Source organism: Alligator mississippiensis, chromosome 2 (assembly GCF_030867095.1).
Source record: "Alligator mississippiensis isolate rAllMis1 chromosome 2, rAllMis1, whole genome shotgun sequence".
NCBI classification, from domain to species: domain Eukaryota; kingdom Metazoa; phylum Chordata; order Crocodylia; family Alligatoridae; genus Alligator; species Alligator mississippiensis.
Genome location: NC_081825.1, coordinates 302611723 through 302639357, shown reverse-complemented (window position 1 = coordinate 302639357; position 27635 = coordinate 302611723). Strand labels below are relative to the sequence as shown.

Below are 27635 nucleotides of genomic sequence, written 5' to 3'. Positions count from 1 at the left end.
GTATATACTATTCCCCCCCCCCCCCCGTTGTCTTCAGCTTCTCTGACTTTCTGGCAACAGCTGCTAGGGCTATCTGGGATATTGTGTCTTTATACATCTGATGTATTAATAAAAAAGGAAGGAAAGCTCAAAGTCAATTAGTTGGTTTCCATTTTAATGCAGACAATGCAGCTTTAATAACATGGCAATGCACTCTTAATGACATTGGAGCCCTACTGAGGCTGCTAGATGAGGGCTGATTAAAACATTTATCACCAGACCTGGTGATAGGTTCTTTCCCCAGATGTGCTCAGTTCGCTTTGCCCTGCTCATTGTGGAATTAATGGAAATCAGGGCTTGTCTGTGCTTGAAAAAACTTAATGCAATTTCTGGAATAGCTGCTTTCCAGAGTAGACAAGTCCCTTGCGTTGGTGCATTAGCTTATTCTGGACGTCCCTCCAGCAATTTATTGCCTCTAATGCCTTTTCCCTTGTTTTATCAACTTTAAAAGACTCTGATTTGAAGCTGATGCCCTCTTCTTTGGGGAGCTTCCACAGCTTATTTAGGTTCACAGTGGTAAGACATTCCCCTACTGTTAAAAAAGGTCTGTCTTAATTTCATTCATTCATGTCTAGTTTCCTCCTACATCAATGTGTTTGCTGCTTCATTTTGCAATTGATATGTTGTTTCAACATCCCTTCTTTGTCCTCACTAGAAACTATTGGCATCTGTGCTAAGGGACTGCAATTTTGGTAAAGATACAAGCATTACTGATGCTTTTGATCAGCTTTACTGAACCATTGCCTAAGTGAACGGAAAGTACTGAAGTCCCAAAGTCAGTGGGATTTAAACACATGCCTTTAAGTGCTTTCCAGAATAGAGACCTTGGTGTAGTTTCAAATGACTGCACAAAATGCAACAAACTGAAAAACCAGGCCTTTTACATATTTGTCCAGCAAACTTCTTTAGATTCTCTTTTCATCCTCTCAGCAGGGGATTTTTCCACAATTTCACATTAAGGAGCAAGGGAAGAAACCCTGCATTTCAATTAAAAAAAAAAACAAAAAAAAACAACAACCCCAAAAGCTCTCTAATGCAAAGCAAGCTCTGTTCCTGTTGAGTGCTTCACATCTGTGCCTTCCATACACCCCTGAGAAGATGATCCTCAAATGTTACCCACTATAGATGTAGGAGGTAGTTAATGATGACTCTGACTTTCTGCTGTGTGCGCTGCCTGGATGTGTGTGTGCAGATTTATTACTCTTGGAGCTGCTGGATAGTGTCTTCGAAGGGCTCTCCTACTTCTGTTTAGGGATTGCTCGTTCATGTTCAGTTATTTTAAAAGCTGGTTGTAACCATCTAACGGTGTTTAACTGTGAGGATAATTAGCCAGGGAAACAATTTACTAGGGATATAGTATGGTTTCCATTGTGCAAAGTCTTTAAATGAAGACTGAGTATATTTGTAACATCTTAGCTCGAGTGATGCATCTGGCACAGTTGTATGGCCTGTGTTAAGCAGAGACGATTTTTTTCTGGCCTTAAAAAAAATGTATGAAAAGTCCTTCAGACTGAGATGTCATTTCTACAGCAGTGTTATCACGCCTTTCTTCCTAAAATAAGTTTCACTTGTTCCTTTCTGTTTTCCCTCCTTGCATAGGATTGCTGCTTAAATGAACCATTATCATAGACTCTTTGTCTGTCATACTATAACCCACACAACACTGACATTTCTGGCTCAAGGGATTTCCAAGGGTTTGGCAGGAGTAGCAGCCTCACATTGGTTCCTACAATATAATTAAAATAAATATAACCATCACAGTTCAGTTTAATTATTGGAAAGAAAGCAGATGCTCATTCTTAATCCACATTGTAGTTATATAGTGCTGCAGAGGATGCAAAAAAAACCCAAACCAAACCAACAAACATATTCATTGAATGTATCCATACATTCATATGTATGAATAACAAATCAAACAAAAAAACTCACCAATAAATGGTTGAATAAGTGTAAATATAGAGTATTGCAATGTACAGTGTCCATCAGCTTTCTTTTCAGTTCTAATATTTAGGACTTTCCTTCCTCGTCACATGCCCAGGAAGTCCATGTCATCAGTGTCTTAAAGAACAGAATATTACATTTGACAAAGTTTTAAAATGGGAACAATTTAAAGCAAGTAGAGCTGATTTTACACTGTAGGAAATCGATACCCTCAGTGCTATTGATGCAAGACAAAATAGCAGCGAAAGAGCCATTTAAACCAAGTACTTCATGATGTTCAGTTAACTGGATTGAAGGTGAACAGTTAGGATTGTAGGGGGAGGAAGAACATAGCTGTCCTCTTGTTAGGAGAGCACAAAGGGCGGCCACCACACCTTTTACCTCTCAGGACTTGAGTTCAAATCGTGCCAGGTCAACAAGAAATTCATTTCATGATTTTTGTTGGGCTTGAATGCTTCTTGGATTTCTGTTGGGAAATGGGTGTTATGGGCTCAGGATGTTTTATCCTGAAGAACTACTAACTACAAGGTCTAGTAACATCCTACTAACCTGTCGTAAAGCAACAGATCATTAGTAACCTGTTAGCAGACCTAAACTAAAACCTAAATGGTCTGGTACCATGATATTGCTTAGCTGCTTGTGCTGCAGCATGAAAATAATTGTGGTATCTTTCACTGCTGCTAAGTCTTCACTTAAAAAAAAAATAGATTGTCTTTGCTTCACAACCTTGAACATCTGCGTCTAAATATCTGCCCCAGCCTTTGGGATCTCACCTCTCCTCCTGTGCAGCTTTACTGGTACTAAAGGGAGTTTTGCATCTGTATGATTAAACAAATACATCCATTGGTGACATCCGCTGTCAACTTAGAAATCACACTTCCCTCTGAAAGTGTGTGAGCCTAATTTATTGTTACAGGAAACACCCCACATTAGTATCACTGAAAGATTAGAGACACAATGCATTTTCTTCAGGCTTATCTGTTTGTTTGTTGTATGCCTTTGATGGCATTTCAGGTCTACTCAGAGTCACTATTTCCCTTACACAGGTGGTTTCTCCTGAGATCTATCAAGGGAGCAAGAAATGAAAAGAGGCAGGAGAACAGAAGCAAGAATAATACCTAAAATGACTTTTAACCTGTTCTTTTCTTTTCTTTTTTTTTCTTTTATTTTCTTTTCTTTCCAACTGGCTGGATTTCAAGATGGCTTTGCAACTTTGCAATATTGTTCTCTTGGGCAGAGGGTAGAGATGCACCTTCCAGACTAACTGAATCAGGGATACAAAAGCATGGTGAGCCCAAGCTCACTTGGGATGCTACGAAAAGACATGCAGAGCTTGCATAGCATCTGCTGGAGTGAATGCTTGCTCACAAAAGCTTAAGCATCTCCGATTCAGTTGGTTTAGAAGGTGCATCACTACCCTACCTTCATTCATGCCAATAAGATGTAAGGAAGGTGCAGCTGGGGTAGAGTTTCCTGGATTATCCGAAGAATGCCAAAGCAAAGATTTACTTTATATGCCAAATAACTGTGGCCTGGAGACAATGCAACAATAAATGGAATTATTTTTATGTCCCTTTTCAGGCACAGCCATCCTGTAAGCACCATTTAGCCCCTTTGTTGATTCATGGAAAGGATCGTGTAGCTTGATCTTCTAAGTGATGCAGACCATAGGACTTCTCCATGTTCATATCTGCTTTATTAGCTGCGCTTGAACTGGCACCATGTCCTTGAGGGCAGGTAAAAAAAAAAAAAAAAAGTCAAATGTGAATTATAAAATGTGTAGTGATAACGAATCCACCATACCCCTTAATAGGCTATTCCAGTGGTTATTTCCACTCTCCTTTTCTTTAAAAAAAATGGTGTTCTATTTCTAGTTTGAAACAGTCTAGCTTCAGCTTCTATCCTTTGGCTATGTCTTTGGCATGTCCGAAAATCAGGGTTTCTGTGATACAGGACACAGATGGCTTTTCAACATGTCCTGTGGACCAGAAATCATGAGGAAATTCCCTTTTGGGCATTCCAGAACAACACGAGCTCCCTGGACTGTGCAGCCACTTGGTGGCTATTTAGCAGATTTGCTTCGCAGCCAGGGATCAAAGTCTGACCAGATGGATTGTCTCGTGCTGGGAATCCTTAATGTCCAGGCTTTTCCTGGATTGATAATTCAGGGCATTTTCTGAACTCCAGGGGCTTAGGTTTTTTAGGTTCTCTATGTCCTGAGGCATGATTCCCCTCCTTCGGTCATTCTTTGAGCTTTTCTTGGAGCCTGTCCTATTTCTCAGCATGCTCCTTGCAGTGTCAATGCTGGAATGGGGCTCATTTTTCCAGTAGCGCTTGCATCAGTGCCAAGCGCTATGGACCTCCTAGTCCAGTTTGCCTTGTTTCTACATCCAAGCACTGTATTCGTTATTTCAGCCATAGCAGTCAATGGTCAACTCATTACCCATCGTGATCTCCAGGTCTTTTTTGGCATCGCTGCTTCCTAGAAGAGAATAACCTATCCTTTCAGTATAAAGCTAGAAGTATGGCACTTAGGCCATGATTTTGCCTTTGGCTATATTTAAAACGTGTATTTGCTTCCACCTGGAACGTAAAAATGCCCCAGATGTCTCAGTCTGCAAAATGGCCTCCTTGTTATTTGCTACTGTCTGGAGCCATGAATCCCTGCCCTGTTTGTGTCATCTGCAAACTCTGTCTGTAAAAGTTTTCTACTTCCTTCCAGATCATTATGAAAAAATCATCAGTTAATGTAGTGCCAAGGGCCCATCCCTACAAGACCCTAGTAGAAACTTTATCTCATTAGCGAAGATAATTTTGCTGTTTCCCATTACAGTGGTAGCCCATCATTTAAATATTTTAAGCCCTTCATTACCTCTTATTTGATTTTATTTAATTGAAGTATTGTGCAGCAGCAAGTCAAATCTCTTATTGATGTCTGATTACATAACTCTACTACAAGTATCAACCACATTTGTAATCTCACAAATATCAAATTATTTTGGCAAGACCTATTTGCATAAACTCGTGTTGGTTCTTATTAACGTTATCCTCTTTCAGCTCTTTATTTAGTAAAGTCCCGGATCAGCCGTTCCATTGTGTTGTCTGGGATTGATGAAAAGCTGACAGTGTTGTTATTGCCCCAGTCATCTTATTTGCTTTTATTTATTTTTAATTGGAACAGGGTGTGTGTTCTTGCATTTTTTCCGGAACGACCCTTGTGTTTCAAGACATTTTAACAATCGGTATCAAACCTTCAGAGGTCCTCAGCTAATTCATACGAAGACCCATACTGAGCCAGACCGATGGTCCATCTAGCCCCGTACCCTCTCTCTGACAGTGGCCGGAGTAGATGCTTTAGAGTGAGGGCATTGAACTGGGCAAATCTAGAGTTATCTATTCCACCATATTCTCTCTGTTTTCTACCTTCATTGGTTTAGAGGTGCACGAGGATACATACCTAAGTGTTTGTTTAATAACTGCAGTCTTGGATTTAGCATCCATGAATTTATCTAGTCGCTTTTTGGCTATCCTATCTCCCCCTACCATATCCTGTGGCTGTGAGTTCCACAAATTAACTAAGTTCTTAGTCTAAAAAGTTACTTTCTTTTGGCAGTTTTCAGTCTTTTAAAATTTCTGGATGAAAGAGTCTGGGCTTGCTTACTTTAAATAATGTCTAACTGTAATAGCTCCTGCTTTCACACAAACTTTAGTTACTATTGATGTGAAAAAGGTTTCCATCAGCTTGTGATACAAATACATCATTAGGCTTTCCCCTGTGAAATGTAAAACAGAAATATTTATCGAGCAGCTCTGTATTTTCTGCCTTATTGACAAGTGTGTCATGTCCAACTAGTAATGGACCCATATTGCTTTGGATACTTTTTTCTTCTTGATAAACAAAACTCTATTTAATTATCTTTATTTTGCTGACCTGAATTTTTTGTGGCATTTTCAGTCCCTTATGGATTTTCCACACATCCTGGCATCCAACTTCCATTCATTGCTATATATTTCTAATCTTTTCCCATTGGCTGTGTATATATATTTAGAACTGTTCTTTTACTTTAAGCCAAATGGTTACTTAACTGGCATAGTCTTCCTTCTCAATTATGGTATTGCAGCATTTTGGTCTGCTAGTGAAATGTTCTCAAACAATTTCCAATTATTAGTCACATTTTTCTGTTTTAAATTTTTGTCTGTTTGGCTGTTTTTATTAAACTCCATAACTGTTTTCAGTTTTCTGAAATTGGCCCCTCTTAAAGCACCTATTACTGATTTGGACTTTATTTCGTTTGCACAGAACAAATGCCATTAACTTGTCACTTGAACATAAACAACCACGAATGCTCATTTCTGAGTCGGTTCCTATTTCTCTTTCAAGATGAGGTGTAATACAGAGTGCTACAGAGTTAGCTGCAGCACTTTTTGAAATGTTATGAAGTTGTCATCAGTAATTCCAAGGACGTTTTAACATTGGCAGCCTCGAACAGCTCAGATTGAAGTCCTCCGTGACAACAGTTTGTTTTCCCCTTTGAAAAAAATCCCAGGCATTTATGCAGTTGTCCTGTTCTTTCTTCCAATTTGATCATCTGCAGTAGGCCCAAGCTATTACCCCGACCAGAGCTTTTTATCAGTTAGAACAATGACCCACAAGAATTCAAGATCATTACTTCTGAGCTGTCAGTGACTCGGAAATAGATGGTGCCACATTTCATAGAGTCCCTTTCTCACTTATTCCTTCCTTACATAGGTCATGACTAGCAGGTTTACCGTGTTCCATGTGAATTCTCTGATCAGGTTTCACTTGTATAAATTCAGTTAAATTCTTACTACTAAACGAGGAATTTTGGTTTCTCTTGTTTTTCACCAAAACTTGTACATGAGCTTATATCCAGTTAAAGAGTCTCTCCTCCATGTAAGGAGGGTTTTAAACAAGGAGTGGAGACATAAGTGCAGAGGTAAGTAAAGAGTCAGGGGACTTGGATGAAAAACTCACTAAGGAGAGGTAGGCTGACCTTAATAATTTGAGGGGAATCTGGGATGTAGGGGTCCCAGGGGGTGCTTGCACTTCCCCACCCCTGCCCTTGCAGCTCCCAAGACTGGGGCCAAGCAGGACAGGGCAGCCTGCATGCACACCCCCATCTCTCCTCCCAACACACATACAACCCTGTGGCTCTTTGCCCCCCACCTCAACTCTACTGTGCAAGTGCCTCCACCCCCAACCCACCAGAGTCTGGACTAGGGAGAAGTCCTTTGGCTGGCCTGCTTGGAAAAAAAAAATTAAGCATAAATCCTAGATTGGCATGAACCCAAACCCATCTTGGGAGCCAGGCACATGTGGGTGGCTTTTTACCAATCTGGAATTTTTGCTTTAATTTACTCCAAGGGCTGGGACACTGAGACAACCTCCAAAATCTGGGATTATCCCAGGCAATCCAGAACATATGGTCACCCTAAGGGGAGGCAATAGCAGAAGCCTTATATGTGTTCTCTGGGAGAAAATAGAACAGTAAGTTAAATATCTAAAATGTTTATATGCCAATGTGAAAATTATGAGGATTAAACAGGGGGAAAAAATGGAGCTCTTAGTACAATTGAGGAATTTTGATGTGATATGAAACATGGTGGGATAGCTCGCATGACTGGAATGAGGTAGACATGGATAGGTATAACTTGTTCAGAAAGGACAGGCAGGGGGATAAAAGGTGGAGATGTTGCCACCAACATGAAGGAGATGTACACAAGTTCTGAGATGCAGTACAAAGTAGAAGGTAGGCCCATTGAAAGCCACAGATTAAAGGCCAGAGAGGAGAGCAGGAGAGGGAATGTCATGGTAGGCCACGGCTCTAGGTCACCCAACCTGGAGGAAGAGGAGGATGAGGCCTTCTTCAAATGAGTGACAGAAGTTTCCAGATCTCAGGACCTGGTTGTTATGGGGGACTTAAATGACCACGACATTGGCTGGGAGGGAAACACAGCAATACACAGCAAGTCGGGCAGATTCTTGCAGTGTGTTGGGGATAACTTTTTTGGTACAGGTGGTAGAGAGGCCAACTCTGGAGGAAGCTCTTCTGGAGTTGCTGCTCACAAACAGGAAGAAACTGGTTGAGAATGCACAGGTAGAAGGTAGCTTGCATTACAGTGACGGTGAAATTATAAGATTTCAACATCCTAAGGGGATCTTGAAGGAGAGCAGCAGAAAAAAGGACACTGGACTTCCGAAGAGCAGACCAGAAAATTCAAGGGACTGGTGGGCAGGATCCCTTGGGAGGCAAGTCGGAGGGGAAAAGGAGTCCAGGAGACTTGGCTGTACGTAAAATAAAGCCATGTTAAGAGTGCAGAGCAAGCTATCCTGATGAGACAGAAGAAGGAGAAGTGTGACAGGAGACCAGCTTGGTTAGACAACAACCTCTTCAAGGAGTTGTAATTCCAAAAATAATCCTACAACAAGTGGAAATTTGGTTATAGTACTGGGGAAGAGTTTAAAAGTATTGCATGGGCTTTATAAGAAGGCCAAGGTGCAATTTGTGGTGTAACTGCTGAGGAACATGGAAGCCAAGAAAAAGGGAGTCTACCAGCATGTCAAAAGTAAGAGGAAGACCAAAGAACATGTAGATCCCTTAAGGAGTGCAGAAGGCAATCTAGTGAAATATGGTGCAGAGGAGGCTGAAGTATTGAATGCCTTTTTTTTTACATCACTTTTTGTAAATAGGAGCAGATAACAGCTGATGAGTAGTTAGTAGCAAAGACAGGGAAGGAGAAAGACAGCTTGGAGTAACAGAAGAAGAGGGTAGGGGTTACTCAGGGAAGTTTGATGATTACACGTGTACAGAGTCAGACGGGATGCACTCTGGGCACTGAAGCAATTGGCTGAGGTGATTTCAGAGCCATTGGCTAACCCTCTTCAAGAAGTTGTGGGTGCCAGGTGTGGTCCTGGATGATTTGAAAAGCAGGGAGATTTAAGAAAGGAGATTTAAGAAAGGAAAAGGAGGAATTACAGACCAGTCACCCTGGCCTCAATACCTGAAAAGATCATGGAGCAGATTCTCAAGGAATCTGTTGGGAAGCACCTAGAGCAGAACAGGGCGATCAGGAATAGCCAGCATGGGTTCACCTGATGGACTTGGTTTCCTTCTATACCCAAGTGACAGGCCCCGTGGACGGGTCCAAGCAGCGGATAGGATATTCCTTCACTTTAGCATGGCTTTGGACAACATTCTCATTAACAAACTAAGGGGAAAAAATCTAAGCAAAAATAGTCTAAGATGGATACATATGGGGTTGGATCATCATTGTCAATGAGTAGTCCTCAATGGCTCAATGTCTAATTGGGGGGAGATAACAAGTTGGGGTTCTCAGAGGTCTATTCTGGGTCTGGCTTTATGTAGTATGAATGATTTTCATGATGGGATTGAGTGCATGCATAGCAGATTCGCAAATGAAACAAGTTGGGTGAAGTAAACACTTTGAAGGGGGTAGGGCTAGGAACCAGAATGACCTGAACAGACTGGAGAAATAGCCTGAAACCAGTCAGATGAGATTCAGCAAAGACAAATGCAAAGTCATGCACCTGGGACTGAATAAATGCAAACTGGGGCAAGACCGCCTAGTTCTGAAGAGAAGGGTTTGAGGTCTGCAGTGGATTATGAGCTGAATGAGCCAGCAGTGTGCTCTTGTTTGCCAAAAAAGCCAACAACAGCCTGGGCTGTATTACTTGCAAATCAAGCAGACCGATTCTTCTGCTCTTATCAGAACGGGGGAGGCCTCACCTACAGTCCTGCATCCAGTTTTGAAACTTGCACTTCAACAAGGATGTGGACGGTTTGGAGAGAGTCCAGTGGAGAACAATAAAATTGATTACAGGCCTGGGAAGCATGATATGTGAGGAAAGGCTTAAAAAAAAAATAGTTTGGAGAAGGAAAGACTGTTATCAAATGATACTTGAAGGACAATTATAGAGAGGACAGAGATGGGCTTTTCTCTGCGACTGTCAGTGACAGGGATAGGAGCAATGGCCTCAAGCTGCAGCAGAGGAAATATAAGTTGGAGATAAGAAGAAACTTCTTGACTGTGAAAATGGTCAAATATTGGAAGAGGCTGCCTGGGCAAGTTGTGGACTCTCTGTCCCAGGAAATGCTCAAGAGCAGGTTGGACAAACACTTGCCTGGGGTGGTCTAGTTGGGGATGACCCTGCCTTGAGCAGGGAGCTGGATTAGATGACTTTGTGAGGTCCCTTCTAGCCCTACTTTCCTACAATTTAGCTCTCCTCAGTTCGTTAATGATTTTAATTTTATTTGTGATGACTAGAGCAGGTGTAGCCCAGCTGTGGCATGGGAGCTACCAGTGGCACAGACAGTTTCTCTGTGGGGCACAGCAGATTGAAGAGGGAACAGGGAACACAGAGCAGGGAATAGCAAAGCAGAGCAGCTGATTAAACAGGATGCAAAAAAACCCAACAACTGGTTGGGCACCGAAAGAGGATTAGAGTGGCACTCGGGGAGGGTGCAGGGCTTACCTGGTGGCCCATCTGCCAAAACGGTTAGCCCCTGTTGACCTAGGTTCTGTGCTTAAATATGCTCATCTTTATTCCATCTTGCTTTCCCCTTTATTACTTAATACCTTCCAGAGTAGGATGAGTGTTGTATCCACCAGAACAGGACCATTCAACTGGTGGCCCATGGGCATTAACATGGGTTAACATATTAACATGGGTTAACACGAGGCCCCTGGGCTGTCACCTGGCCATCACTGCTCCCATTGCTGTGGCTGCTGCAGACGGGGTCTGCCTACAGCAGAAGCTTGCTGCCTATGTGACAGTGCTGATGGGGGGCCAAAACATGGGGCTGGGGCTTGGATGGGGGTCTCACCCAGCCCACATATAAATAGCAAGTTGCTTGGAGCATCTCCCACGTGGTGGTGGTGGTGGTGCTGGGCCTCGTACAGTGGGAGAGGAGAGTGGAGTCTTGCATCGGTTGCAAAGTAGCCTGGTTTGGGGGGACTCGCCTGTACAGTGGAGGCAGCGGGGAGGCTCGTGCTGGTGGAGGGACTGCACACAGTAGGGGCTCCAGGCAGCAGCATGCAACCTGTGTTTTGTGCCTCGGGGCCCATGACCTGTGCAGCGTTCAGCCCCCGGCTGCTTTGTGGTTGGGCGGCCCTGCCATAAACGATTGGCTCCAGGTGGAGAGCCATCTGCATTGACACCCAGTGCTCCACCAAAGCCCTCTCTTGGACATCTCTTCCCTCACCAGAAGTTCACATCTAGACTGGTCTTGTAACTGCCTGGAATATGAAAGAATAAAGCTTACATTTTTTGACCAGGGAGAATCAAAGGCCATTTATCATACAGGTACTGCAGTGATCTGAATCATAATTCTGGCACCAACAAGAAAGCTTCGCAATTTAGATTTAAGTCAAAATTGGCTCCCGAAGTGGTAAGAGGTGAATTTCCTTCTGAGTCATTAAATCATTGCTTTAAGGTGATGTCATTAGTACTGAGTTTAGTTCCTGCACTGATCACAATATCCAAAAGGTACAAAATGTCTTGGGTTTATGTTCAACTGTTAAGAAAGACAGCCAGTGAATGCTCATGCTTCTGTATTCATCGCATTTTATTTGTGACCCTGGAGGTTGGGCATATTGCCTTGGAAGTCTGTGACAGAAGGGGAAAAAAAAAAAGTATTACATTTTCAAAACATTGTTCTGTCTGCATTGTACTGACATTAGATTATATCCATTTTTATGGACGTAAAACAAAGTATTTTATTTTAAACAAGGTTGAAGGTGATGAATACCAGAGTGTGTGAATAATAAAAATGTATTATTCACAGATGTTTGAACCTTTTCATGAAATTCATTGAATAATTTAGTTGATGGAGAGTGAATAATTTCCCATTAAGAAGGCTGATCATGTGAGGCCTGAGTAATTCCTGCAAGCTATAGAGTGCCTTACATACCTGTTGACTTCGCTTGGAGATGGGATTCTGCAGACTTCACTGCATTAGATTTTGATTGGCTCCTTCTGGAAAAGGGTATTTTGCTGCAATGCAAAGTGGGTGGGGAAAAAATATCAAGCTTTATGTGTGATATTTATAGTAAAACCAGTATTGATTATTCAGTATAATAGTGCTACATTTGAATCGGTGAAACCTTCTAAAGTCAGGAGAGAAACATTCTAGTGAACCTCGCAATAAACCGATGCATTTAATCACTTGGTAGGTTACTCAGATGCTTTTTGCAATGTTCATCTAAGTGTCATTGTGACACTAGTCTTTTCATCATGACAACATTAGATGATTCGTTTAGAAGACCTGTTGTAGAAATGGTCTTAAATTAGCATTGCTTTAGCCATTTACATTTCCAACATGTGGGATATATATATATTTTTACACAGGATCCACAGATTAATTTGCCCCTAAACCTTTAAGCTTGTGGATTTTCACCTTTTCATTTGAGGGTACCTAAGAAAATGTCAAATGGAGGTGTGGACCCCTTTGGATGGGAAGTGTGGGTATTCACATACCTTTGATTGACCATAGTCATCTTTCGTATACCCCTTAAACATAGTCTGTGGACCCCGGGGGTCCATGGATCGCAGGATGAAAACAACTGCTTTAAGCTATTGCTTGCAATTTGTGTACTTGTCCAGTTCCTTTTTATCTATTTGGTATCCAAATGGTATGTATGTACCTAAATGTTGAAGTACAGTCCTATCCGACAGTGGTAGACTCCCTGTCAAATCATGAAAGCAAAGGGGAGGTTGTCATCTTTTTTTCCCTTGACCCTTTTTTACTTGGTTTTAAGCTAAGATGAAGGGTTATTACAAAGTAGAAAGGCTAATATTGTCTTTATAGAGCCATAAAAGGTGGATTAGGATCATACTTGGGTGCTTAAGTGATGCTGAGATGCATAATAGCTGGAACTGAAACTGGTCCCATCGTCTTCAGTATTGCAGTCTTTGAATCCATGAAATGCACCTTTAGAAGCCAGAACAAGTTCCTAATTTCCAATATGCAAATATATTAATATTTCAGTCTCTCTTGTGCCAAGCTTTAAATCATCCTGATGACAATGTGTGCATGGAGGAGTGAAAAGCAATTGCACATTGCCTAATCAGTACAACATAACAATCGTTTTTGCTGTGCTGCCATCTTAGACGAGTGTTTATCTAACCTCTTCCTATAAACTTAATGAAAAACGTGTGCACACACTAGGCACGTGTCCTAGACCACCAAAAACACCCCAAACTTGCCCCAGGTAAAGCAGAAGGATAAGGGCACTGTCTATGTCCTGCCATATTGTCTCTTTATTTTTTTGCCCGTGGGAGGTTGAAGTTATTATGGTGATTTAGAGGCCTCCTGGGGGAGCAAGGAGCAGGAGATAGACAGTTGCTGAGAACAGCCTTTTAGAGGAATCCCACCTGTTACTCAATGTCCAACTTCTCAGCGTTGAGTTATGAAGCCCCAAAGATGAGCTTTAGATAACCAGGGCTTGGATATGAACTAGATGTTACCTATGTCGCAAAGGAAAGGAGGTCCGTTCTGTGGATCCCTAGAGGTGAGGCAGCAATCAATTCAAACGCACGTTTCCTCATCACTGTGCTGTCAGGAGCCGTATTTCTCCTTGTCAATTCCTTGGCTTGTAAGACGGTGTCACCTTTGAGAAAAAATGAGCCTCGTCTGTAATTCATCAATAGACTCCAGCTACTTCCTCTTTGTGACAACGCAGCGATGTGCTAATCTGAACTTTGAACACAGTTAAAGTTGTTTTTTTTTTTCTCCTCATAACAATCGACTGCCTGTAGCTTTGCTGTCCTGACGCTGACCTCCTGTGTCTTCCTCTGTAGCTTGGTATCAATTACCAGGGTTGTTCGTGTAGTAAAAAAGATTCAAAAAAGGGCACTCCCTACTAATAGTGTAATAAACTGGCAAAGGCACAGTTTTCCCTCCTGCTGCATTCTGGATCAAGTCAGAACATGACTTGCATCCCTTATATTGCCGGCAACTTCTGTAACAGAGGAGCATCTTATCTAGATATGCAAGGGCTTCAGTTTTGGGGTCTTGCATGTGCATAACTTCAAGGCCACAAGCTGTGTACTGATGTTTAAGAGAATATTTCTGGATCAAACCATGGGAGAGGGGAGGGCAAGAGAGAAGCAATTCTAGCTCTGTTGTTTCTCTGAAGTTTCGCGTACCTGTGGCATGTAAGACAAGGACAGCCATGACATCCCTGGGTGAATGCAGCCTGACTGCAATGAACCTAAAGAAATCACATTTATGCAAGGAGCCTTGTCCGCCTATGTCCTTAGACCAACACAGATATAACTCTCTCTCTTTCGCATGACATTTTAGGATTACAACGTTTATAGATTAATATCTAAATTCAATAGCCATTTGACTGCTTCAGGGGTAGCTGCATGGATTGATTTTTAGATCACCATTAAATGATCTAATTGGGCAATGTGTTGCACCGCCTGTACAAATCACGGCACAATTGCAACCCGGACTCTCTTTGAGTCTCCATTGATGGAGTAGGTGTCTACATTTTTCATGAAGTGTCCAGGTGCGATTCAGGAAGGACCAAACCTTTTTCGGTAGGTCAAATCCTGGCTGGGGTATTGTAGGGTCGTTAACAATGTATTTCTGTGTATGGTTGGTATTTGACTAGGCTTCCCCAAAACCCATGAGTTTAAAGAAATGCGTTTGTAAATCAAGGTTCCTTGGGTGAATCTGATATCTTGTATTAGACCAACCCAAATGGTTGGAGAATAGTTATTAAGCAAGCTTTCGGGGTCAAAAACCCTTCGTCAGGCTAAAAGACTTTGTAAATCAAAGTCTTTCTCCAGTTTAGCAGTCCAGTTCTTGCTACCCAAGAACCAGGATTAGCATTGTTTGTTTTTTGGGGGGTTTCGTTGTTGTTGGGTTTTTTAACTTCAAATGGGACTTGCCTTTGATTGGGTTGTTTCATCACTCTTACTCTCCATGAAGCAAGTCTTGAACAATCATCATTACTTTCACCTGCAGCCAGTTTTAAGCCTGAGCATTTCAAAAACATTACCAGATGAAAAATGAATGAACACATTTTCATGCCTGACTTGCATATATATAGCCTAGACCAGTGCCTTTATCAAATGAAGAAAAGCATTCTGTACTCCTAGCTTCTTCAGGTCCCCTGCTTTTTGTCACCCCTGGTTTGGGAAAAAAAGTTCAAAACTTAAACAGTGTTTTTTTGGTTTTTTGTTTTGTTTTGTGTTGTTTTTTTTTTTTTATAGATAGGGGGTATACTTAATCCTGAACTTTCCCCTGGTGGGATAGGAATGGGTTACCCAGATTTATGAGAGTTTTCTCCATTCATATATGCTAGCTAGTGTGACCTTGTGAGAGATTGGAGGGAGCAAAATTGGATCATTTAAAAAACATTGCACAGTAGCAATAAAAATGGAAGGCTGTTATGCTTTTGGCTCCCTCCCATCACCTGTATCTATCTTGTGAACGTTGACCAGAGACAGCGCACGTAGAGCTACATCTGTGTTCACTGATCTGGGGGTAGATCTGGAACCCAGAAAATACTGGAGTAGGGGGAAAAAAAGACTCAATTGCTAATTTTTTTTGGAAATACTAAATGGTTGTCTAAAAACAATGTGTAGATGCTACCCAAATATTCTTTGAATGAAACAAAGACATTAAAACTATCTTTGTGAAGTACATTTTTAATAGAGATTTGTGCAGGGTCCTATGGCCTTGTAAACCTCTGTGTTTCTTAGGGATCTTTATCAGACTATATTCAAAAACATAATTTTCTTGATTTCTTATTTTTCCCTTGGGTCTATATACATGCCCACAATATGTGCATGCATGGTCTTTTATCTTGAACACAGAGGGGAGGGTCTTTTTTCCATTCTGTTTACTGTGACTGGTCCTTTGTTACGCTGAAATAATTGTCTGCAATCAATTGTGTTCCCCTTTCAGTTTCTGAGGCAAGCATAAAGAAGCAAATCACTCAAAATGATCTTTTTGTATAAATGAAACCCTTATAGAATGACCTCAAAGTACTAAGGTGGTGGTTAGCTAAACTATGCTGATGCAGTCCATATTAAATAAGGTGAGAATGTATATATTTGAAGGCATCCTAATTAGAATTGTATAATTAAGAAACTTTTTAGCTGCTGGCAACTTTGGGGAGTAGGAGTGGGGTAGGGGGTTGGTCTTCCACATTCTTGGTCATTCCATAAAATGAGAAAAAATTTCTTAGTGAAAATTAAAAAGGTTCCTAAAAAAAAAATTCTGACTCCCAATTAAATGTTTTATTTCAGTTTAAAATATTTGTCCATGATTTAAAAGGAAACACAAGGGAATTTCATTTTTTTTTAATAAAATTATTTGAAATACTTTGTTTTAATATTTTCTCGATTAAACATTTACTACTTTTTCATTTAAAATCTGCATTCTTCAGATCGAATAATCCAGTCACTTCTCACCATAATCCATGTTACAGGGCAGATTACTGTGAAGGCTGAAATAACACACAGGAAAACATCTGAACTACCAGCAACATCTGCTTAACTCCTTAAAAATCTATCAAAGTAATGACCAAATAGATGGATGCCCATAGGTGTAGGGGGAACTTTTCATTAGAATCCATATTCATTATGCATTTAGAGTCCTTTCCTCGGTGAGCCAGCCATCCATACACCTGCCCTGATTTCTGCAGCTGTCTTATTTATTAATAAATGTTCACACAATGGGGTTTTTATTGTGAGGTTTTGCTTGATAAATAAAGAGCAGAATAAAAAATGTATGGATACGATCTTCTTCAAGCATGCAGTTGTGAGCGCTCAAGAAATTTCCAGTCACAGGCCAGCATTAAGGTTGCAGGGCAGCTGGTTCCCAAAGTTTTCCCCCCAAAAGGCCATTTCAAAGGGACAGTCCTGGGTAGGGGGGACATCAAAGGGCTTGCATTTGTCCTGAGGGCCACACTTTGTGAACCCTTGTTCCCGGTGAGCATCTGTGCACGAGCACACATTAATAGTCTGACTTGTGCCAACCAGGCTGTGTGGGTGTGATTTGAATAGAAAATAAGATCATTAAAGAATAATTTGGGTTTATTGCTTGTTCACGAGTTAAGTTTATTTTTAAGTGTTGTTGGTCATACTGGGCGATTGAGCACAGAGATCACGGAGCATTACTTCTGCACTAGAGGGCAGAGAAATCTGGAAGAGAAGCATAACGAGACAGGGATAACGAACGTACCTCAGGTACTTCTGGATGAAGACATCATTTGAGCTAAAAAAAGCAACAGTCCTGTGATATCTTCAATGAACATCTTCTTAAAAATAATTATTTCCATATAAAATTATATTTTATATAAAAATAATTATTTTTTTATATAAAATAGTATATATGTACGTAAATATTTACTTCTTGTCCTCATCTTCCTCATCATTATTATTATTTGGATCTGAAATCCAAAAACTGTTTGACCCTTTTTGCTTAAGAGGTATTTGTGCTAGCCCTGGGATACTAGTGCACCCAGCTCAGTACCCTGCTCTTCCACGTGGTCCCTGGGACAGCTCCCTGGGTTTATCTAAACCTCGTTCCCTGCCTGAGAAGAGGGATAACATTACTTCTTCACTTCACAAGGATGCTGGAAGAATTAAGCCACTAAAAAACAATTGTGAGGGCCCAGGTACTACGTTTTCAAGGGTGCCTTATACAGAGTGCTAGAATGGTTGCAAGGCATGGCTTTCTCGCATACTAGGTTGGCCCATCCAGTGTCTGTTTGAAGCCAGAGGAAGGTCCTGTATTTAATTTTAAAGGGAAGTGCATGAAACCCCTAACTGCTTCCTGAATGTACTGATTACACCAGGCCAGTCCAAGTGACTATCATAGAAGTTTTGCTTGGATAAGGCCTCCAAGGCTCAGACGTCTGGTTTCACTGTATTAATTTGCTTTGATTATCACATTAGGACGGTTCCTTGAGCGGTCATATTTGTGCATTCTTGGTGTTCAATAAATAAAAATGCATTATTGATTGGAATCAGCTCATTTTAGCGTTTGCATTGAGTTAAAGCCAAGGTGAAGTATGAACTGAGGTTAAATCAGCATTCTAGTTCTCTCCGCTGCAGGATATCTCCAAGGGAAGACAATGCGTTTGGCCCATGGGATGTTATTCTCTGAACACAGCACGGATTCAGAATACATATATCTTGTTAATAGTAACCTCCCAAAAGAAAGGCAATTAATTGTCAAACTAAAATCAAGTTTTATTTTTGGCCCTAAAAGTCAAGCCAGGCTTAAGCAATCTTTAAGCCTGCAGGAGGGGATGGATGGATGGATGGACGGATGGATGGATGAGTCTCTGGTTTGATAAGCCAATGTGTAATTCTATCCAGAGCCAAAAAAAATAGTCTGTATAATTTCAAAATCGAGGTTATAAAAGCAGCAATTTTATTCACACATTTAAAATGAATACTCAGGAATATATCACCCTGCTGTGCAACAAGTTCCCACTTTTTAAAGCGTTCAAGTAAAAAACAAAACAAATCCCCAATGTTCAATTTTTGTGTATTAAAAAAAAATATAGCAGAATTGTAATAGGACATGACTTGACAATTATGGTTGAGCAAGGGGGAATGGGAAGAGATCATGTAAAAGATTCAGTGATTACCTTAAAGCTAAAACAATATTTGTTTTAAAATAAGAGAGATGAGGAAATTGAAATTTTGCAAAAAGCTAGAGCTGCCTTCATGGACCAAAATTATGCTGCAGCACATTTTTATGGCCGATTTAAAATGCCCTGAAGCCAGGGGTTTATAATAGAAATATAGACAGATTGAGATTGGTAAATATAGCTGAGCTAATGGCATCGCTCCCGCACACAGAGTACGCTAGATAAGAATTAAGCAAATATGCTAAACTCTTTCAGTGGAAAAACCACATGTGAGTTGTGTTGGTCGGCTAGAAAAAGTGCTGTGTGAACCCACACGCTGCACCATCATGCATTATGAATAACCCATGGGCCCTACAGGAGAGAGAGCAGTTTGAAAGCTTCTTGATAGTTTTAACAATGTTCTTGCCCTGGCTGCAACTCCAGCATCCAGAGTGTAAACCCGAAATTTTGTGACTCAATATTTCCCTCTCATCCAAGTCGAGAACAAACTTCCTTGCACCTCTGTGGACTGAACTTCATTGGGGAAGGTTTCTCTGAACTTTCCCTGGGGAAGGATGCTCAGGTCCAGAACAAAATTTCTGGTTGGAAAGAGAGATGCCTTCCAGAATAACCAACTGCCTGGCCACTTGCCTGGAGCCAGGGACTTTGAATCAAGCCCCTGGCTTGAATCATGCATGCAGAGAACACCCTTGAACCTCAGTCTCTTGTGTAATTGGTACATGTCCCACTCTCCGAAATTTTGGAATAGGTCACCCTTATTCATGCAAATAGCTGCAATGTTTCTCAGGTTCAACTTGATGAGAAGTAGGAACAAATCTGAAACCTCAGGATCATGGAAGGGGAAAACTTTTCTCACCCAATTCGGTGCACAACTGGCCTTTTTGGTCCTGATGTATTGGGAAAATACATGAGTTTATATCCATCTGCAGGGCATTTCTTTCTGGTCTCAGTCCAGCTCCATCTTCTTTTGAACCCCCCTGCAGGGAGGTGAAGGCTGCTATTCAATCCCTCCTCAGTCTTCTCTTCTCTAGAATAAATCAGCCCTTTCCCTCAGCCTCTCCTCGCAAGTCTCCCAGTCCCTCACCCATTTTCATTGCTGCCCACTGGACTGTCTCCAATGTGTCCACATCCTTTCTGTAGTGGGGGGGCCACAACTGGACACAGGACTCCAGATGTAGCCTTTCAGTGCTAAATAGAGGGGAAGAATCATTCCCTCCATCTGCTGGCACCACTTCTACCAAGGAGCCCAGGATGCCGGTAGCCTTCTTGGCACATAGGGCACACTGCTGGCTCCTATTCAGCATATTGTCCACTGTCACCACCAGGTCCTTTTCTGCAGAGCTGCTGCCCAGCCAGTCACCCCCCAGGCTGCACCGGTGCATGGGACTGCTCCGTCCTACGTGCAGGACTTTGCACTTGTCCTTGCTGAACCTCATGAGATTGCTTTTGTCCCAATCCTCCAATTTGTCTAGGTCACTCTGCATCCTAGGCCTACCCTGCAGTGTACCCACTACTCCCCCTTGCTTTTAACATTGACTATGGGCTCATGCTCATCTCTCTCTGTATAGTTTATAAAATCCACAGGCCAAGGGCCTGATAAATCCCCAGTCTTGGCTGACACGTCTGGGCAATCCTGTAACATGAATAACAGCAGCCCTGTTCTGCTCATACTCAGGATCCTTCAGGGTGCAGACGGGGACCTTCAGTTTTATGTGGTCAATACAAGCTGGCCACCTTTCCAGCAAACAAACTGTAATCGTATTAGCATTGCTCCCAGCAGGACGTTGTTCTTAGATGTTTGCAGTGTCTTCATTACCATTGTAAATGCATTGCTCCTGTCCCTAAGAATAGTAGGAAAGTAGGTCCCTCTGGAAGTCATCTAGATTCTAGTTAAAACTTATGCTGAAAGTAAAATCATCCCTGTCAAAATCATCCTAGACAGGTGTTTGCCTAACCTATTTTTCTAATCTTTGGGAGAAATCTTCACATGCAACTACCAGGTATAATGCCAGAAACATCAAAAGCACCCTCTGACTTGCCACAGGTAAAGCATGAGGACAAGGACACTATTGCAAGGACAGTACTTGATTTTTTTTTTTTCTTCCAATTTGAGGTTAGTTGAAAAAGGATTCCCTTCAACAGCCACAGAGAGGTAGCTGGAGACTCAGTGAGGGAGAAAACTATTTGAGACCTTTTTTTCCCCCAAAGGCGTTTTTGTCTGAGGTCTGCATTTAGCAAAAAGCTGCATGTTTCTGTTGGCAAGTCCAACATAGACTTTGCATCTCTGTTGAACATGAGGTGGGAAAGTTATGCACAAGTGACTGGGGCAGCTCTCAACAGTCCTAGGAGTGAAATATTTCTGTGAAGTTAGTGGAGTCGGGTGATGACAAACCTGAGTGACGGCATGGGAGGCGTTTCCCACGCTATGTCCATTTTTTTCACTCTAAAGTTTAGCTCTTTCAAGTTGCTTTGATACTTTTCAACACAGCTTTCATCCAATGATATCAATTTTTAACTGAACGATACCATAGTGGCTGCTTATTTCACTACTAGAGCTAATTCCCTTTTGCACAGCTGTTTCAGAGAATGCCATTGTTTGTGAAAGACAGTGCTTTAGACATCCTGACTGTATTGTCACTTTTTTTTTTTTCCTAGAAATGTTCACTCTGGAAAGTTTGCACATTTTTGGAAAGCATTTATTGGAGTAAAGGAGCTTATAATTATTGTAAAAGAAAAAAAATGTTAAACCATTAAAGAAAAAAGTACAAAGCTGCTTGAAATTGCAAGAAGCTATTTGGATTATATGGCTGTAAAAGAAAAAGAAAAGCACATGCACACACAAGCGGTATTAATTTTAAGATGTTTCCTAATAGAAATTTGATCCGTGGCATTTTCGTAACTCTGACTTCAGTATGAGCTTAGCATCACTTAACGTTAGGCCATTACATGCTACCATTGTTGGCTCATTGAGATGATTTTGTGTGTAAACCTAGGTCAAACTTTAAAAATAGATTGTTGTTATTTTAAAAGGAAGAGCAAAGAGTGAATCCTGATGTGCTCTGCGTATTTTTGCTCAGAGAGGATTTTTCTGCAGCTATTTAAATGGATGCGTTAGTGATGGTCGGTTGAGTCACTACAGACATACATCCTCGTTGCTGACATTTATATTCTTGAGAATTATTTCCATCTCAGGTAATTGGTTACTGCAAATATAGTGTAGCTAAAGGAACATGGTTGCAATGTACTATGGTGCAGTGTCTGATTATGTGTGGGTACACTTAATTTGATATAGAAAGAAGTCCCATATTGGTAGTACAACATGTTCTCTCAGGACATTGGCTGGTAGAAGGAATCCCCCTGTATTTAGTTATACTGTGTGCATCTTTTACAACCAACCGAACTAAAGTAACAACTCTTTTTTGATGCTTGCTCAGATCAGGTGGACCAAAACAGCAGGAAGTGCCTCTGACAGATTTCAAGACTCAAGTGTCTTCAACGAAACTCTGAGGATTACCAATATCCAGCGCCATCAAGGAGGTCGCTACTACTGTAAGGCGGAAAATGGCTTGGGTTCGCCAGCGATAAAGTCAATAAGAGTGGATGTCTACTGTAAGTAATGGCTCCGAAAGCTCTGAGCAGACTTTATTTGCCTCCTCTGCTATGTGGCATGATATGAATGTGGTTAAGTAATAGTTGGGAAGTCGCCAGTCCCGTGCAAATTACAGACACACGCGTTCATGTACAAGCATGCATGTTCACGAAACACAGTTTAGAAGCAAGACACTGAGCCCATTTTGGCATCTTTTAGCTATGCGAGTAATCCCTGCAACTCATCACCCTGAAGGTGACCCAAGGAGGCATTGCAAACTTGGGCAAAGAAATCAAGGTCATTATGTCACCAGAGATTTATTAAGTTAGGGTCTGCTCCAACTGCCTTTGAGATCAGTGGAAGTTTTGCCATTGACTTCACTAAGGTTCATATGTTTCCTTAGCACAGTCCTTAACCTCCCACAAATACTAATTCTCCTGATTTCTTGATACTTTTGACCTATTACAGTGATTGCTGCTAAAATGTCAGCATTTGCTAACAAGCACACTATTCCGGACTCCACCGTGTGGTAATTGCCAGTAAAATTGCCTTTTTAATGATGATCATATTCCCAGGTTGAATATGTAACTTTAACAACAGCGATGAAATTTGGGGATTCATCTTTCTCAGATTTTTTTTTTTTTTTTTTGATAAACTCTACTGCATAATGCAGCACCATGGACGTTTGAGTTTTTCCTTTTTTAAAGCAAAAATGCAATGTACACATTTTAATATGTCCCCAAAATAGCTAGATCAATGAAGTTAAATATTTGTCAGAGAAGTGAGCACAGATTAAGAAATCACAACCCCTCACCTCCACAAATACAGGAAATCACAAGCCTCTTTCTATATGAAAGAAGCCAAGAAGGGATCAGAGGAAGTGGCCTAGGAGAATGCATTTGTATGGGGGAGTGGAGAAAGGGGATGGGAGTGGGGGATATATGCAGCTTGAGATGCTTGTTTGGGCTTTTGAAATTCTCACCTCTAGCAATCGATCTAGGTTTTACAAGCAAGTCATTTATGTTGCATCTCCTGTACCGTCAGTGTTCACAGAAAGCTATTGCAAATTAACATTTGCTTGAGAAGCAGCACCCTTAATGCTGCTAGACCGAGCAGCAAAGGACAGGGTTTTCCAAAGCCCCTTGCTGGAACAGCGCAAGGAGGGCAATGAGATGAGAGAGTCCCCCCTTCATCACTGAACGAGAAGTGGTTTCATTAGAAATCTACTGGTCCTTCTCCTGCCATACCTATATAGGTATAAGCATGGCCATACCTATTTTGACCAGATGCCAAAGGGTAGAAAAGCAGGACAGCCCATTTTTAAACCACTGAAGAAGGAGGTGGTCTTCTTGCATGTGTTTGGAGGATTTTCCGATGCTAGAGGTGCTACATAAAAGACCAGAAAGCAAGACAGCAGTGTTCCAACGTATTGCTTTTTTTCCCCAAGACCTTCTCAATTTGACTGTCTCAATAACATTTCTAAGAAGCATGACTCTGCCATAGATTTTATCAGTACTAAATGGTGATAAAAGATTTTTATCAGTACTACTATCCTTGTTTGATGAAGGTTAAGATAATGAGCTACGTTAGAAGCCCAGACTTCTATTACATTATATATATTTTAGCTGATTTCCCTCTCCCACACACTTCCAGCACATTTCTCGCTTATTTGCTTAGCTTTCTGATGAGCCTTATGTAGTGTAGCCACTTAATCATACTCAGTATATTAATGGTGGGTTTTAAAATAATTCATAAAGGGTTAATAGATGGCTTTAACAAATGATTATTACAACATTTTTCAATGTCCAAGACACCGAGAGATGATATTATGCTCAGCTCTAGGAGGCACCTTCAGTTGGCATACATATCATCCAAAGCTCATGTGAGCTCACACATTCTGCTCTGATTCTTATTCTTTCCAAATTGCCTACACATATAGGCCCTGAACAGATACCTCCACCAAGTCAGCTGTATGCTGCTAGCTGTTTTTACCCACAGACAGTCCCTTGAGTTGCATAATGCTACAGCTACCGATAGATTCTTATCTCAATATCAATGTATTGGAATATCATTCATTTCTCAGTTGTAGCATTTTAATGACAGTAACTTTGAAATCAAGGACGGTATGAAATGCATCGCTAGTGCTCTGAGAGTGGTTTTTTGGAAATGGTTGACACGGTTCGTTGGGCAAATATGATATCTTTTATTAGATCAACGAAATAGTTGGAAACATTGTTCTTTGCAAGGTTTCAGATACAACGTTTTGGAAATGGTTGTAACTGTTTAATATTTGAATCCTTTCCAGCTAAGATTGATGTTGGTTTTTGGAAGACCAAAATCCTTCATCCTCTTTGTATATACCATGTTATATACCACGCTACTTTCTTAGTTTTATACTTGATGTATATTATCTTTATAAAACTTATACCCATTCTACAAATGCTTGAAATGGAAAGCTGCTTCTTGAATATGGAATAATCTTCAGGTTCCAGCTGTGCTTTCCCACTAATTTTCTTTCAGATATTTACACTCAAATGCATCTAGGCAGCCAGTCATAGTGATGGCCTCAAGATACCCAGTGCAGATTGGATCTAGCCAAAATAAAACAGGAGCAAGAGAAAAGATGCATGGAAAAAGCCCATTTCCTTCAAAATTAGAGGCTCATTCCAAACATGTAAAAACTAAATATTTGTAATTTTTAGCAAAAATTAGAAAATAAAATGTGTTTCTCCATAAAACCCTAAAACATTGCTGAACGGAGTTTTTGCTGTTTAAAAAAAAAAAAAAAAAAAAAAAAAAAGGACAATGGAGGAAATGCATTTCCCAAGTACCTACATTTCACTTTGTAGTCTGTCCTTTGAAAGGAGACTGTATCAACCTGGATAACATTAATTTTGGATCAAGGACTTTATCTAAGGGATAAAGAGAATCTTCAGCTTCAAATTTAAATTTTGAAGAGGTATTGTATTTTTACAGCTCGCAGGTAGATTATTCAAAAAGTGAACCACAGAATTTTTTTTTTTTTTCCATCTCTCAACTATGAGCTTGCTGGCACCAATACAGTTTGTTGGCAAAATATAATGATGAATTGTGCATGCAAACTTTTTTCCACTGGCCCTCTCCTCTTCCCACCCATGCACCCATGCACACATTTTACCAGTTCTGGTGTTCACTTACTCTAGGGGCACTGTTTTGAAGAATGATGACCAAGTGATAGATGACAATGGAGGGATTTTTTTGTTTGTTTTTTTTATGTTGAAACCTGTTGTTTTGTCACTTTTAAATGAATGGTTTCATTGTAGAAATACCACGAGTTTTTGACACTAAATGAAAACAAACCAAACAAAAATTCTTTCTTGCGTCGTTCCAAAATGGCACTTCCTTGTTGAAAAAAAAAAAAAATTTTGAACTAAAGGTGAAAATGGAATAAATAACATGAAAACACAGCAGCATAGTTTATTTTGGGTAAAGTAAACCTTTTTTTTGGTTTTTTTTGACTGGTTGGAAATTAAATTTGGAGGAGGGGGAGTGGTTAAGTTCAACTGAAACCCTCCCACAAGTACTTGGTTTCAATTCAACCTTGACCATTCCCTCCCCTCCTCCCCCCCTTCTTTTGTCTTTTGTTTCTTTTTCACTTAGGTATCAACCCGAAGTATCTGTTATTTGTTTTGCTCTAACTATAGCTTTGCATATTGGGCAGGTCCCCTGATGAGATTAAAGTGACTGCAAGGCAAGGGACCTTCACATGCCTTGTAGAGTCCACCCTGGGTGTGAAAGACCTCCTTCGCTCTGCCCGTTGCAGCCTGAAACAACTCTCTTACATTCATTGTTCCATTTTCTACTACCCCGGTGGCTCCTTCTATCATCCCTTATGCTCCTACTTCTGATTCCATTGCACCTAATGCCCTCCTCCTCCCCTGGCCACCCCTCATTCATCTCACCTCTGCCATTGTCCTCTCCCCTGGAAAGGAGAGGAGACTGGAAAGAAAAAGGAGAGAGATTCCCTTCATTTGACTAGAAGACTCTCATGTTCTTTGCCTCCCTTTGCCAAATGCCAAGCGCGTTGCCCAGGAAAACTCAGGATCATCTGACGGTGGAGGATGCCCTCTTGCAAATACAATGCCATTTATCAAGGGCACTTGTGTTTTGCAGGAACCCCTCCTTCCTTTTCTTACTGCCAAGCTTTCCTAGTGACTGGGTGGCCTTAGCAAGCATGTCTCCATCAAGAAAGGGGCTACAGGCTCAGGGCTGGGTTTTCAGAGCAGTGGGAGCTCCTGAGTGTTGAGCCCCTCCAAGAAATTGTCCCCATTGCTGAGGACCTCAATCCTACAACTGGATCTCCCAGATTGGCCTCCAGTCTGCATCCAGTGTCTGTTAAGCTGTGGGTTTCCTTAGAGGCTTCAGTTCTGGGCACTTTAATAGAAGCTGGGATCTTATCACGATTTGGCTATTGCTTTCTAGTGAAAGGTCTCCAGATACCATTTAATGCCTTATTTTAGGTCTGTCTGAACCCATGAACCACCCTGATGTTACCACTTAACCTTTAAATAACTTCCATAATTACTTTGAATTCCCATATTTTTGGCCCTGTGCGCTAGATCTGTGAGAGAAGGCCACAGAGCTTAAGGGCATATCTACACAGAGATATGGAAAATAAAGGCATGAGGATAATACCTGCTAGCAAACATGTGGTCTCTCAGTCTGGCTGTTAGCAAGCCACAAAAACAGTGGAGCAGCAGTCTCACAAGGGCTAGCAACCAGGTTGTGTACTGTGAGTCCCCATAGCTTGTACTCTGGGGCTAGTATGCACTACTACTCCTGTATACTATCTAGCCCTTCATGCCATTGTGTGTTAGGATCACACCTGCATTTTGCTGCATCGGCAGTCCTGTTGCTTTACAAGTCTGTCTTTTTCTTTTGCTTGCTACAACATTAGGAACACAAGATAATGATTCTTCTGGGTTTTGACCAATACTTTCTGTTAGAACTCATGGTTTCATGAGCATCCATGTCCACTTGCCTTTAAACATGGGATAAAATGTTATCATGCTCTTAGACTTCTCCTACCAATGTTGGGGGTGTTATTCTTATGCCTGTGTATTTGAGAAGGCCAAAATAAGGATGGTCCCAGAAACTTAGCTGCAGCCTTAATGAAGAGAGGCTGTTGCTGCTGCATAGTTGCATAGTCCAGTAGTAAAAGTCCAGTAGTAACAATGGTAATAAACTGATGGAGAATAGGTTTAGGTTAGAGATCAGAAAACAATATTTTACAGTTAGGGTGGCCAAAATCTGGAACCAACTTCCCAGGAAAGTGGTCCTCGCCCCTACCTTGGGCAAATTCAAGAGGAGGTTGGGTGATCACCTGTCTGGGGTCTTGTGAACCCAGAATTCATTCCTGCCT

At 41.2% G+C, this 27635-nt stretch overlaps 1 protein-coding gene and 1 long non-coding RNA gene across 4 annotated transcripts in view; one reads left to right on the top strand and one right to left on the bottom strand.

Annotated features, from left to right (window-relative positions):
• The window catches only part of MDGA2 (MAM domain containing glycosylphosphatidylinositol anchor 2), a 692671-nt gene that overhangs the window by 261763 nt on the left and 403273 nt on the right, over window positions 1-27635 (top strand). For all 3 annotated transcript variants that reach the window (XM_019496066.2, XM_014601296.3, XM_059723426.1), the window contains exon 3: window positions 22080-22254. In XM_019496066.2, coding sequence (XP_019351611.1) covers window positions 22080-22254 — 175 coding nt within the window. The remainder of the gene's footprint in view (window positions 1-22079; window positions 22255-27635) is intronic.
• On the bottom strand, window positions 11346-13637 carry LOC109285310 (uncharacterized). The gene is made up of 3 exons (XR_002093046.1): window positions 13490-13637; window positions 11934-12016; window positions 11346-11629 (listed from the first exon to the last, which is right to left on the bottom strand). It is a non-coding gene; the product is annotated as an uncharacterized LOC109285310 (long non-coding RNA).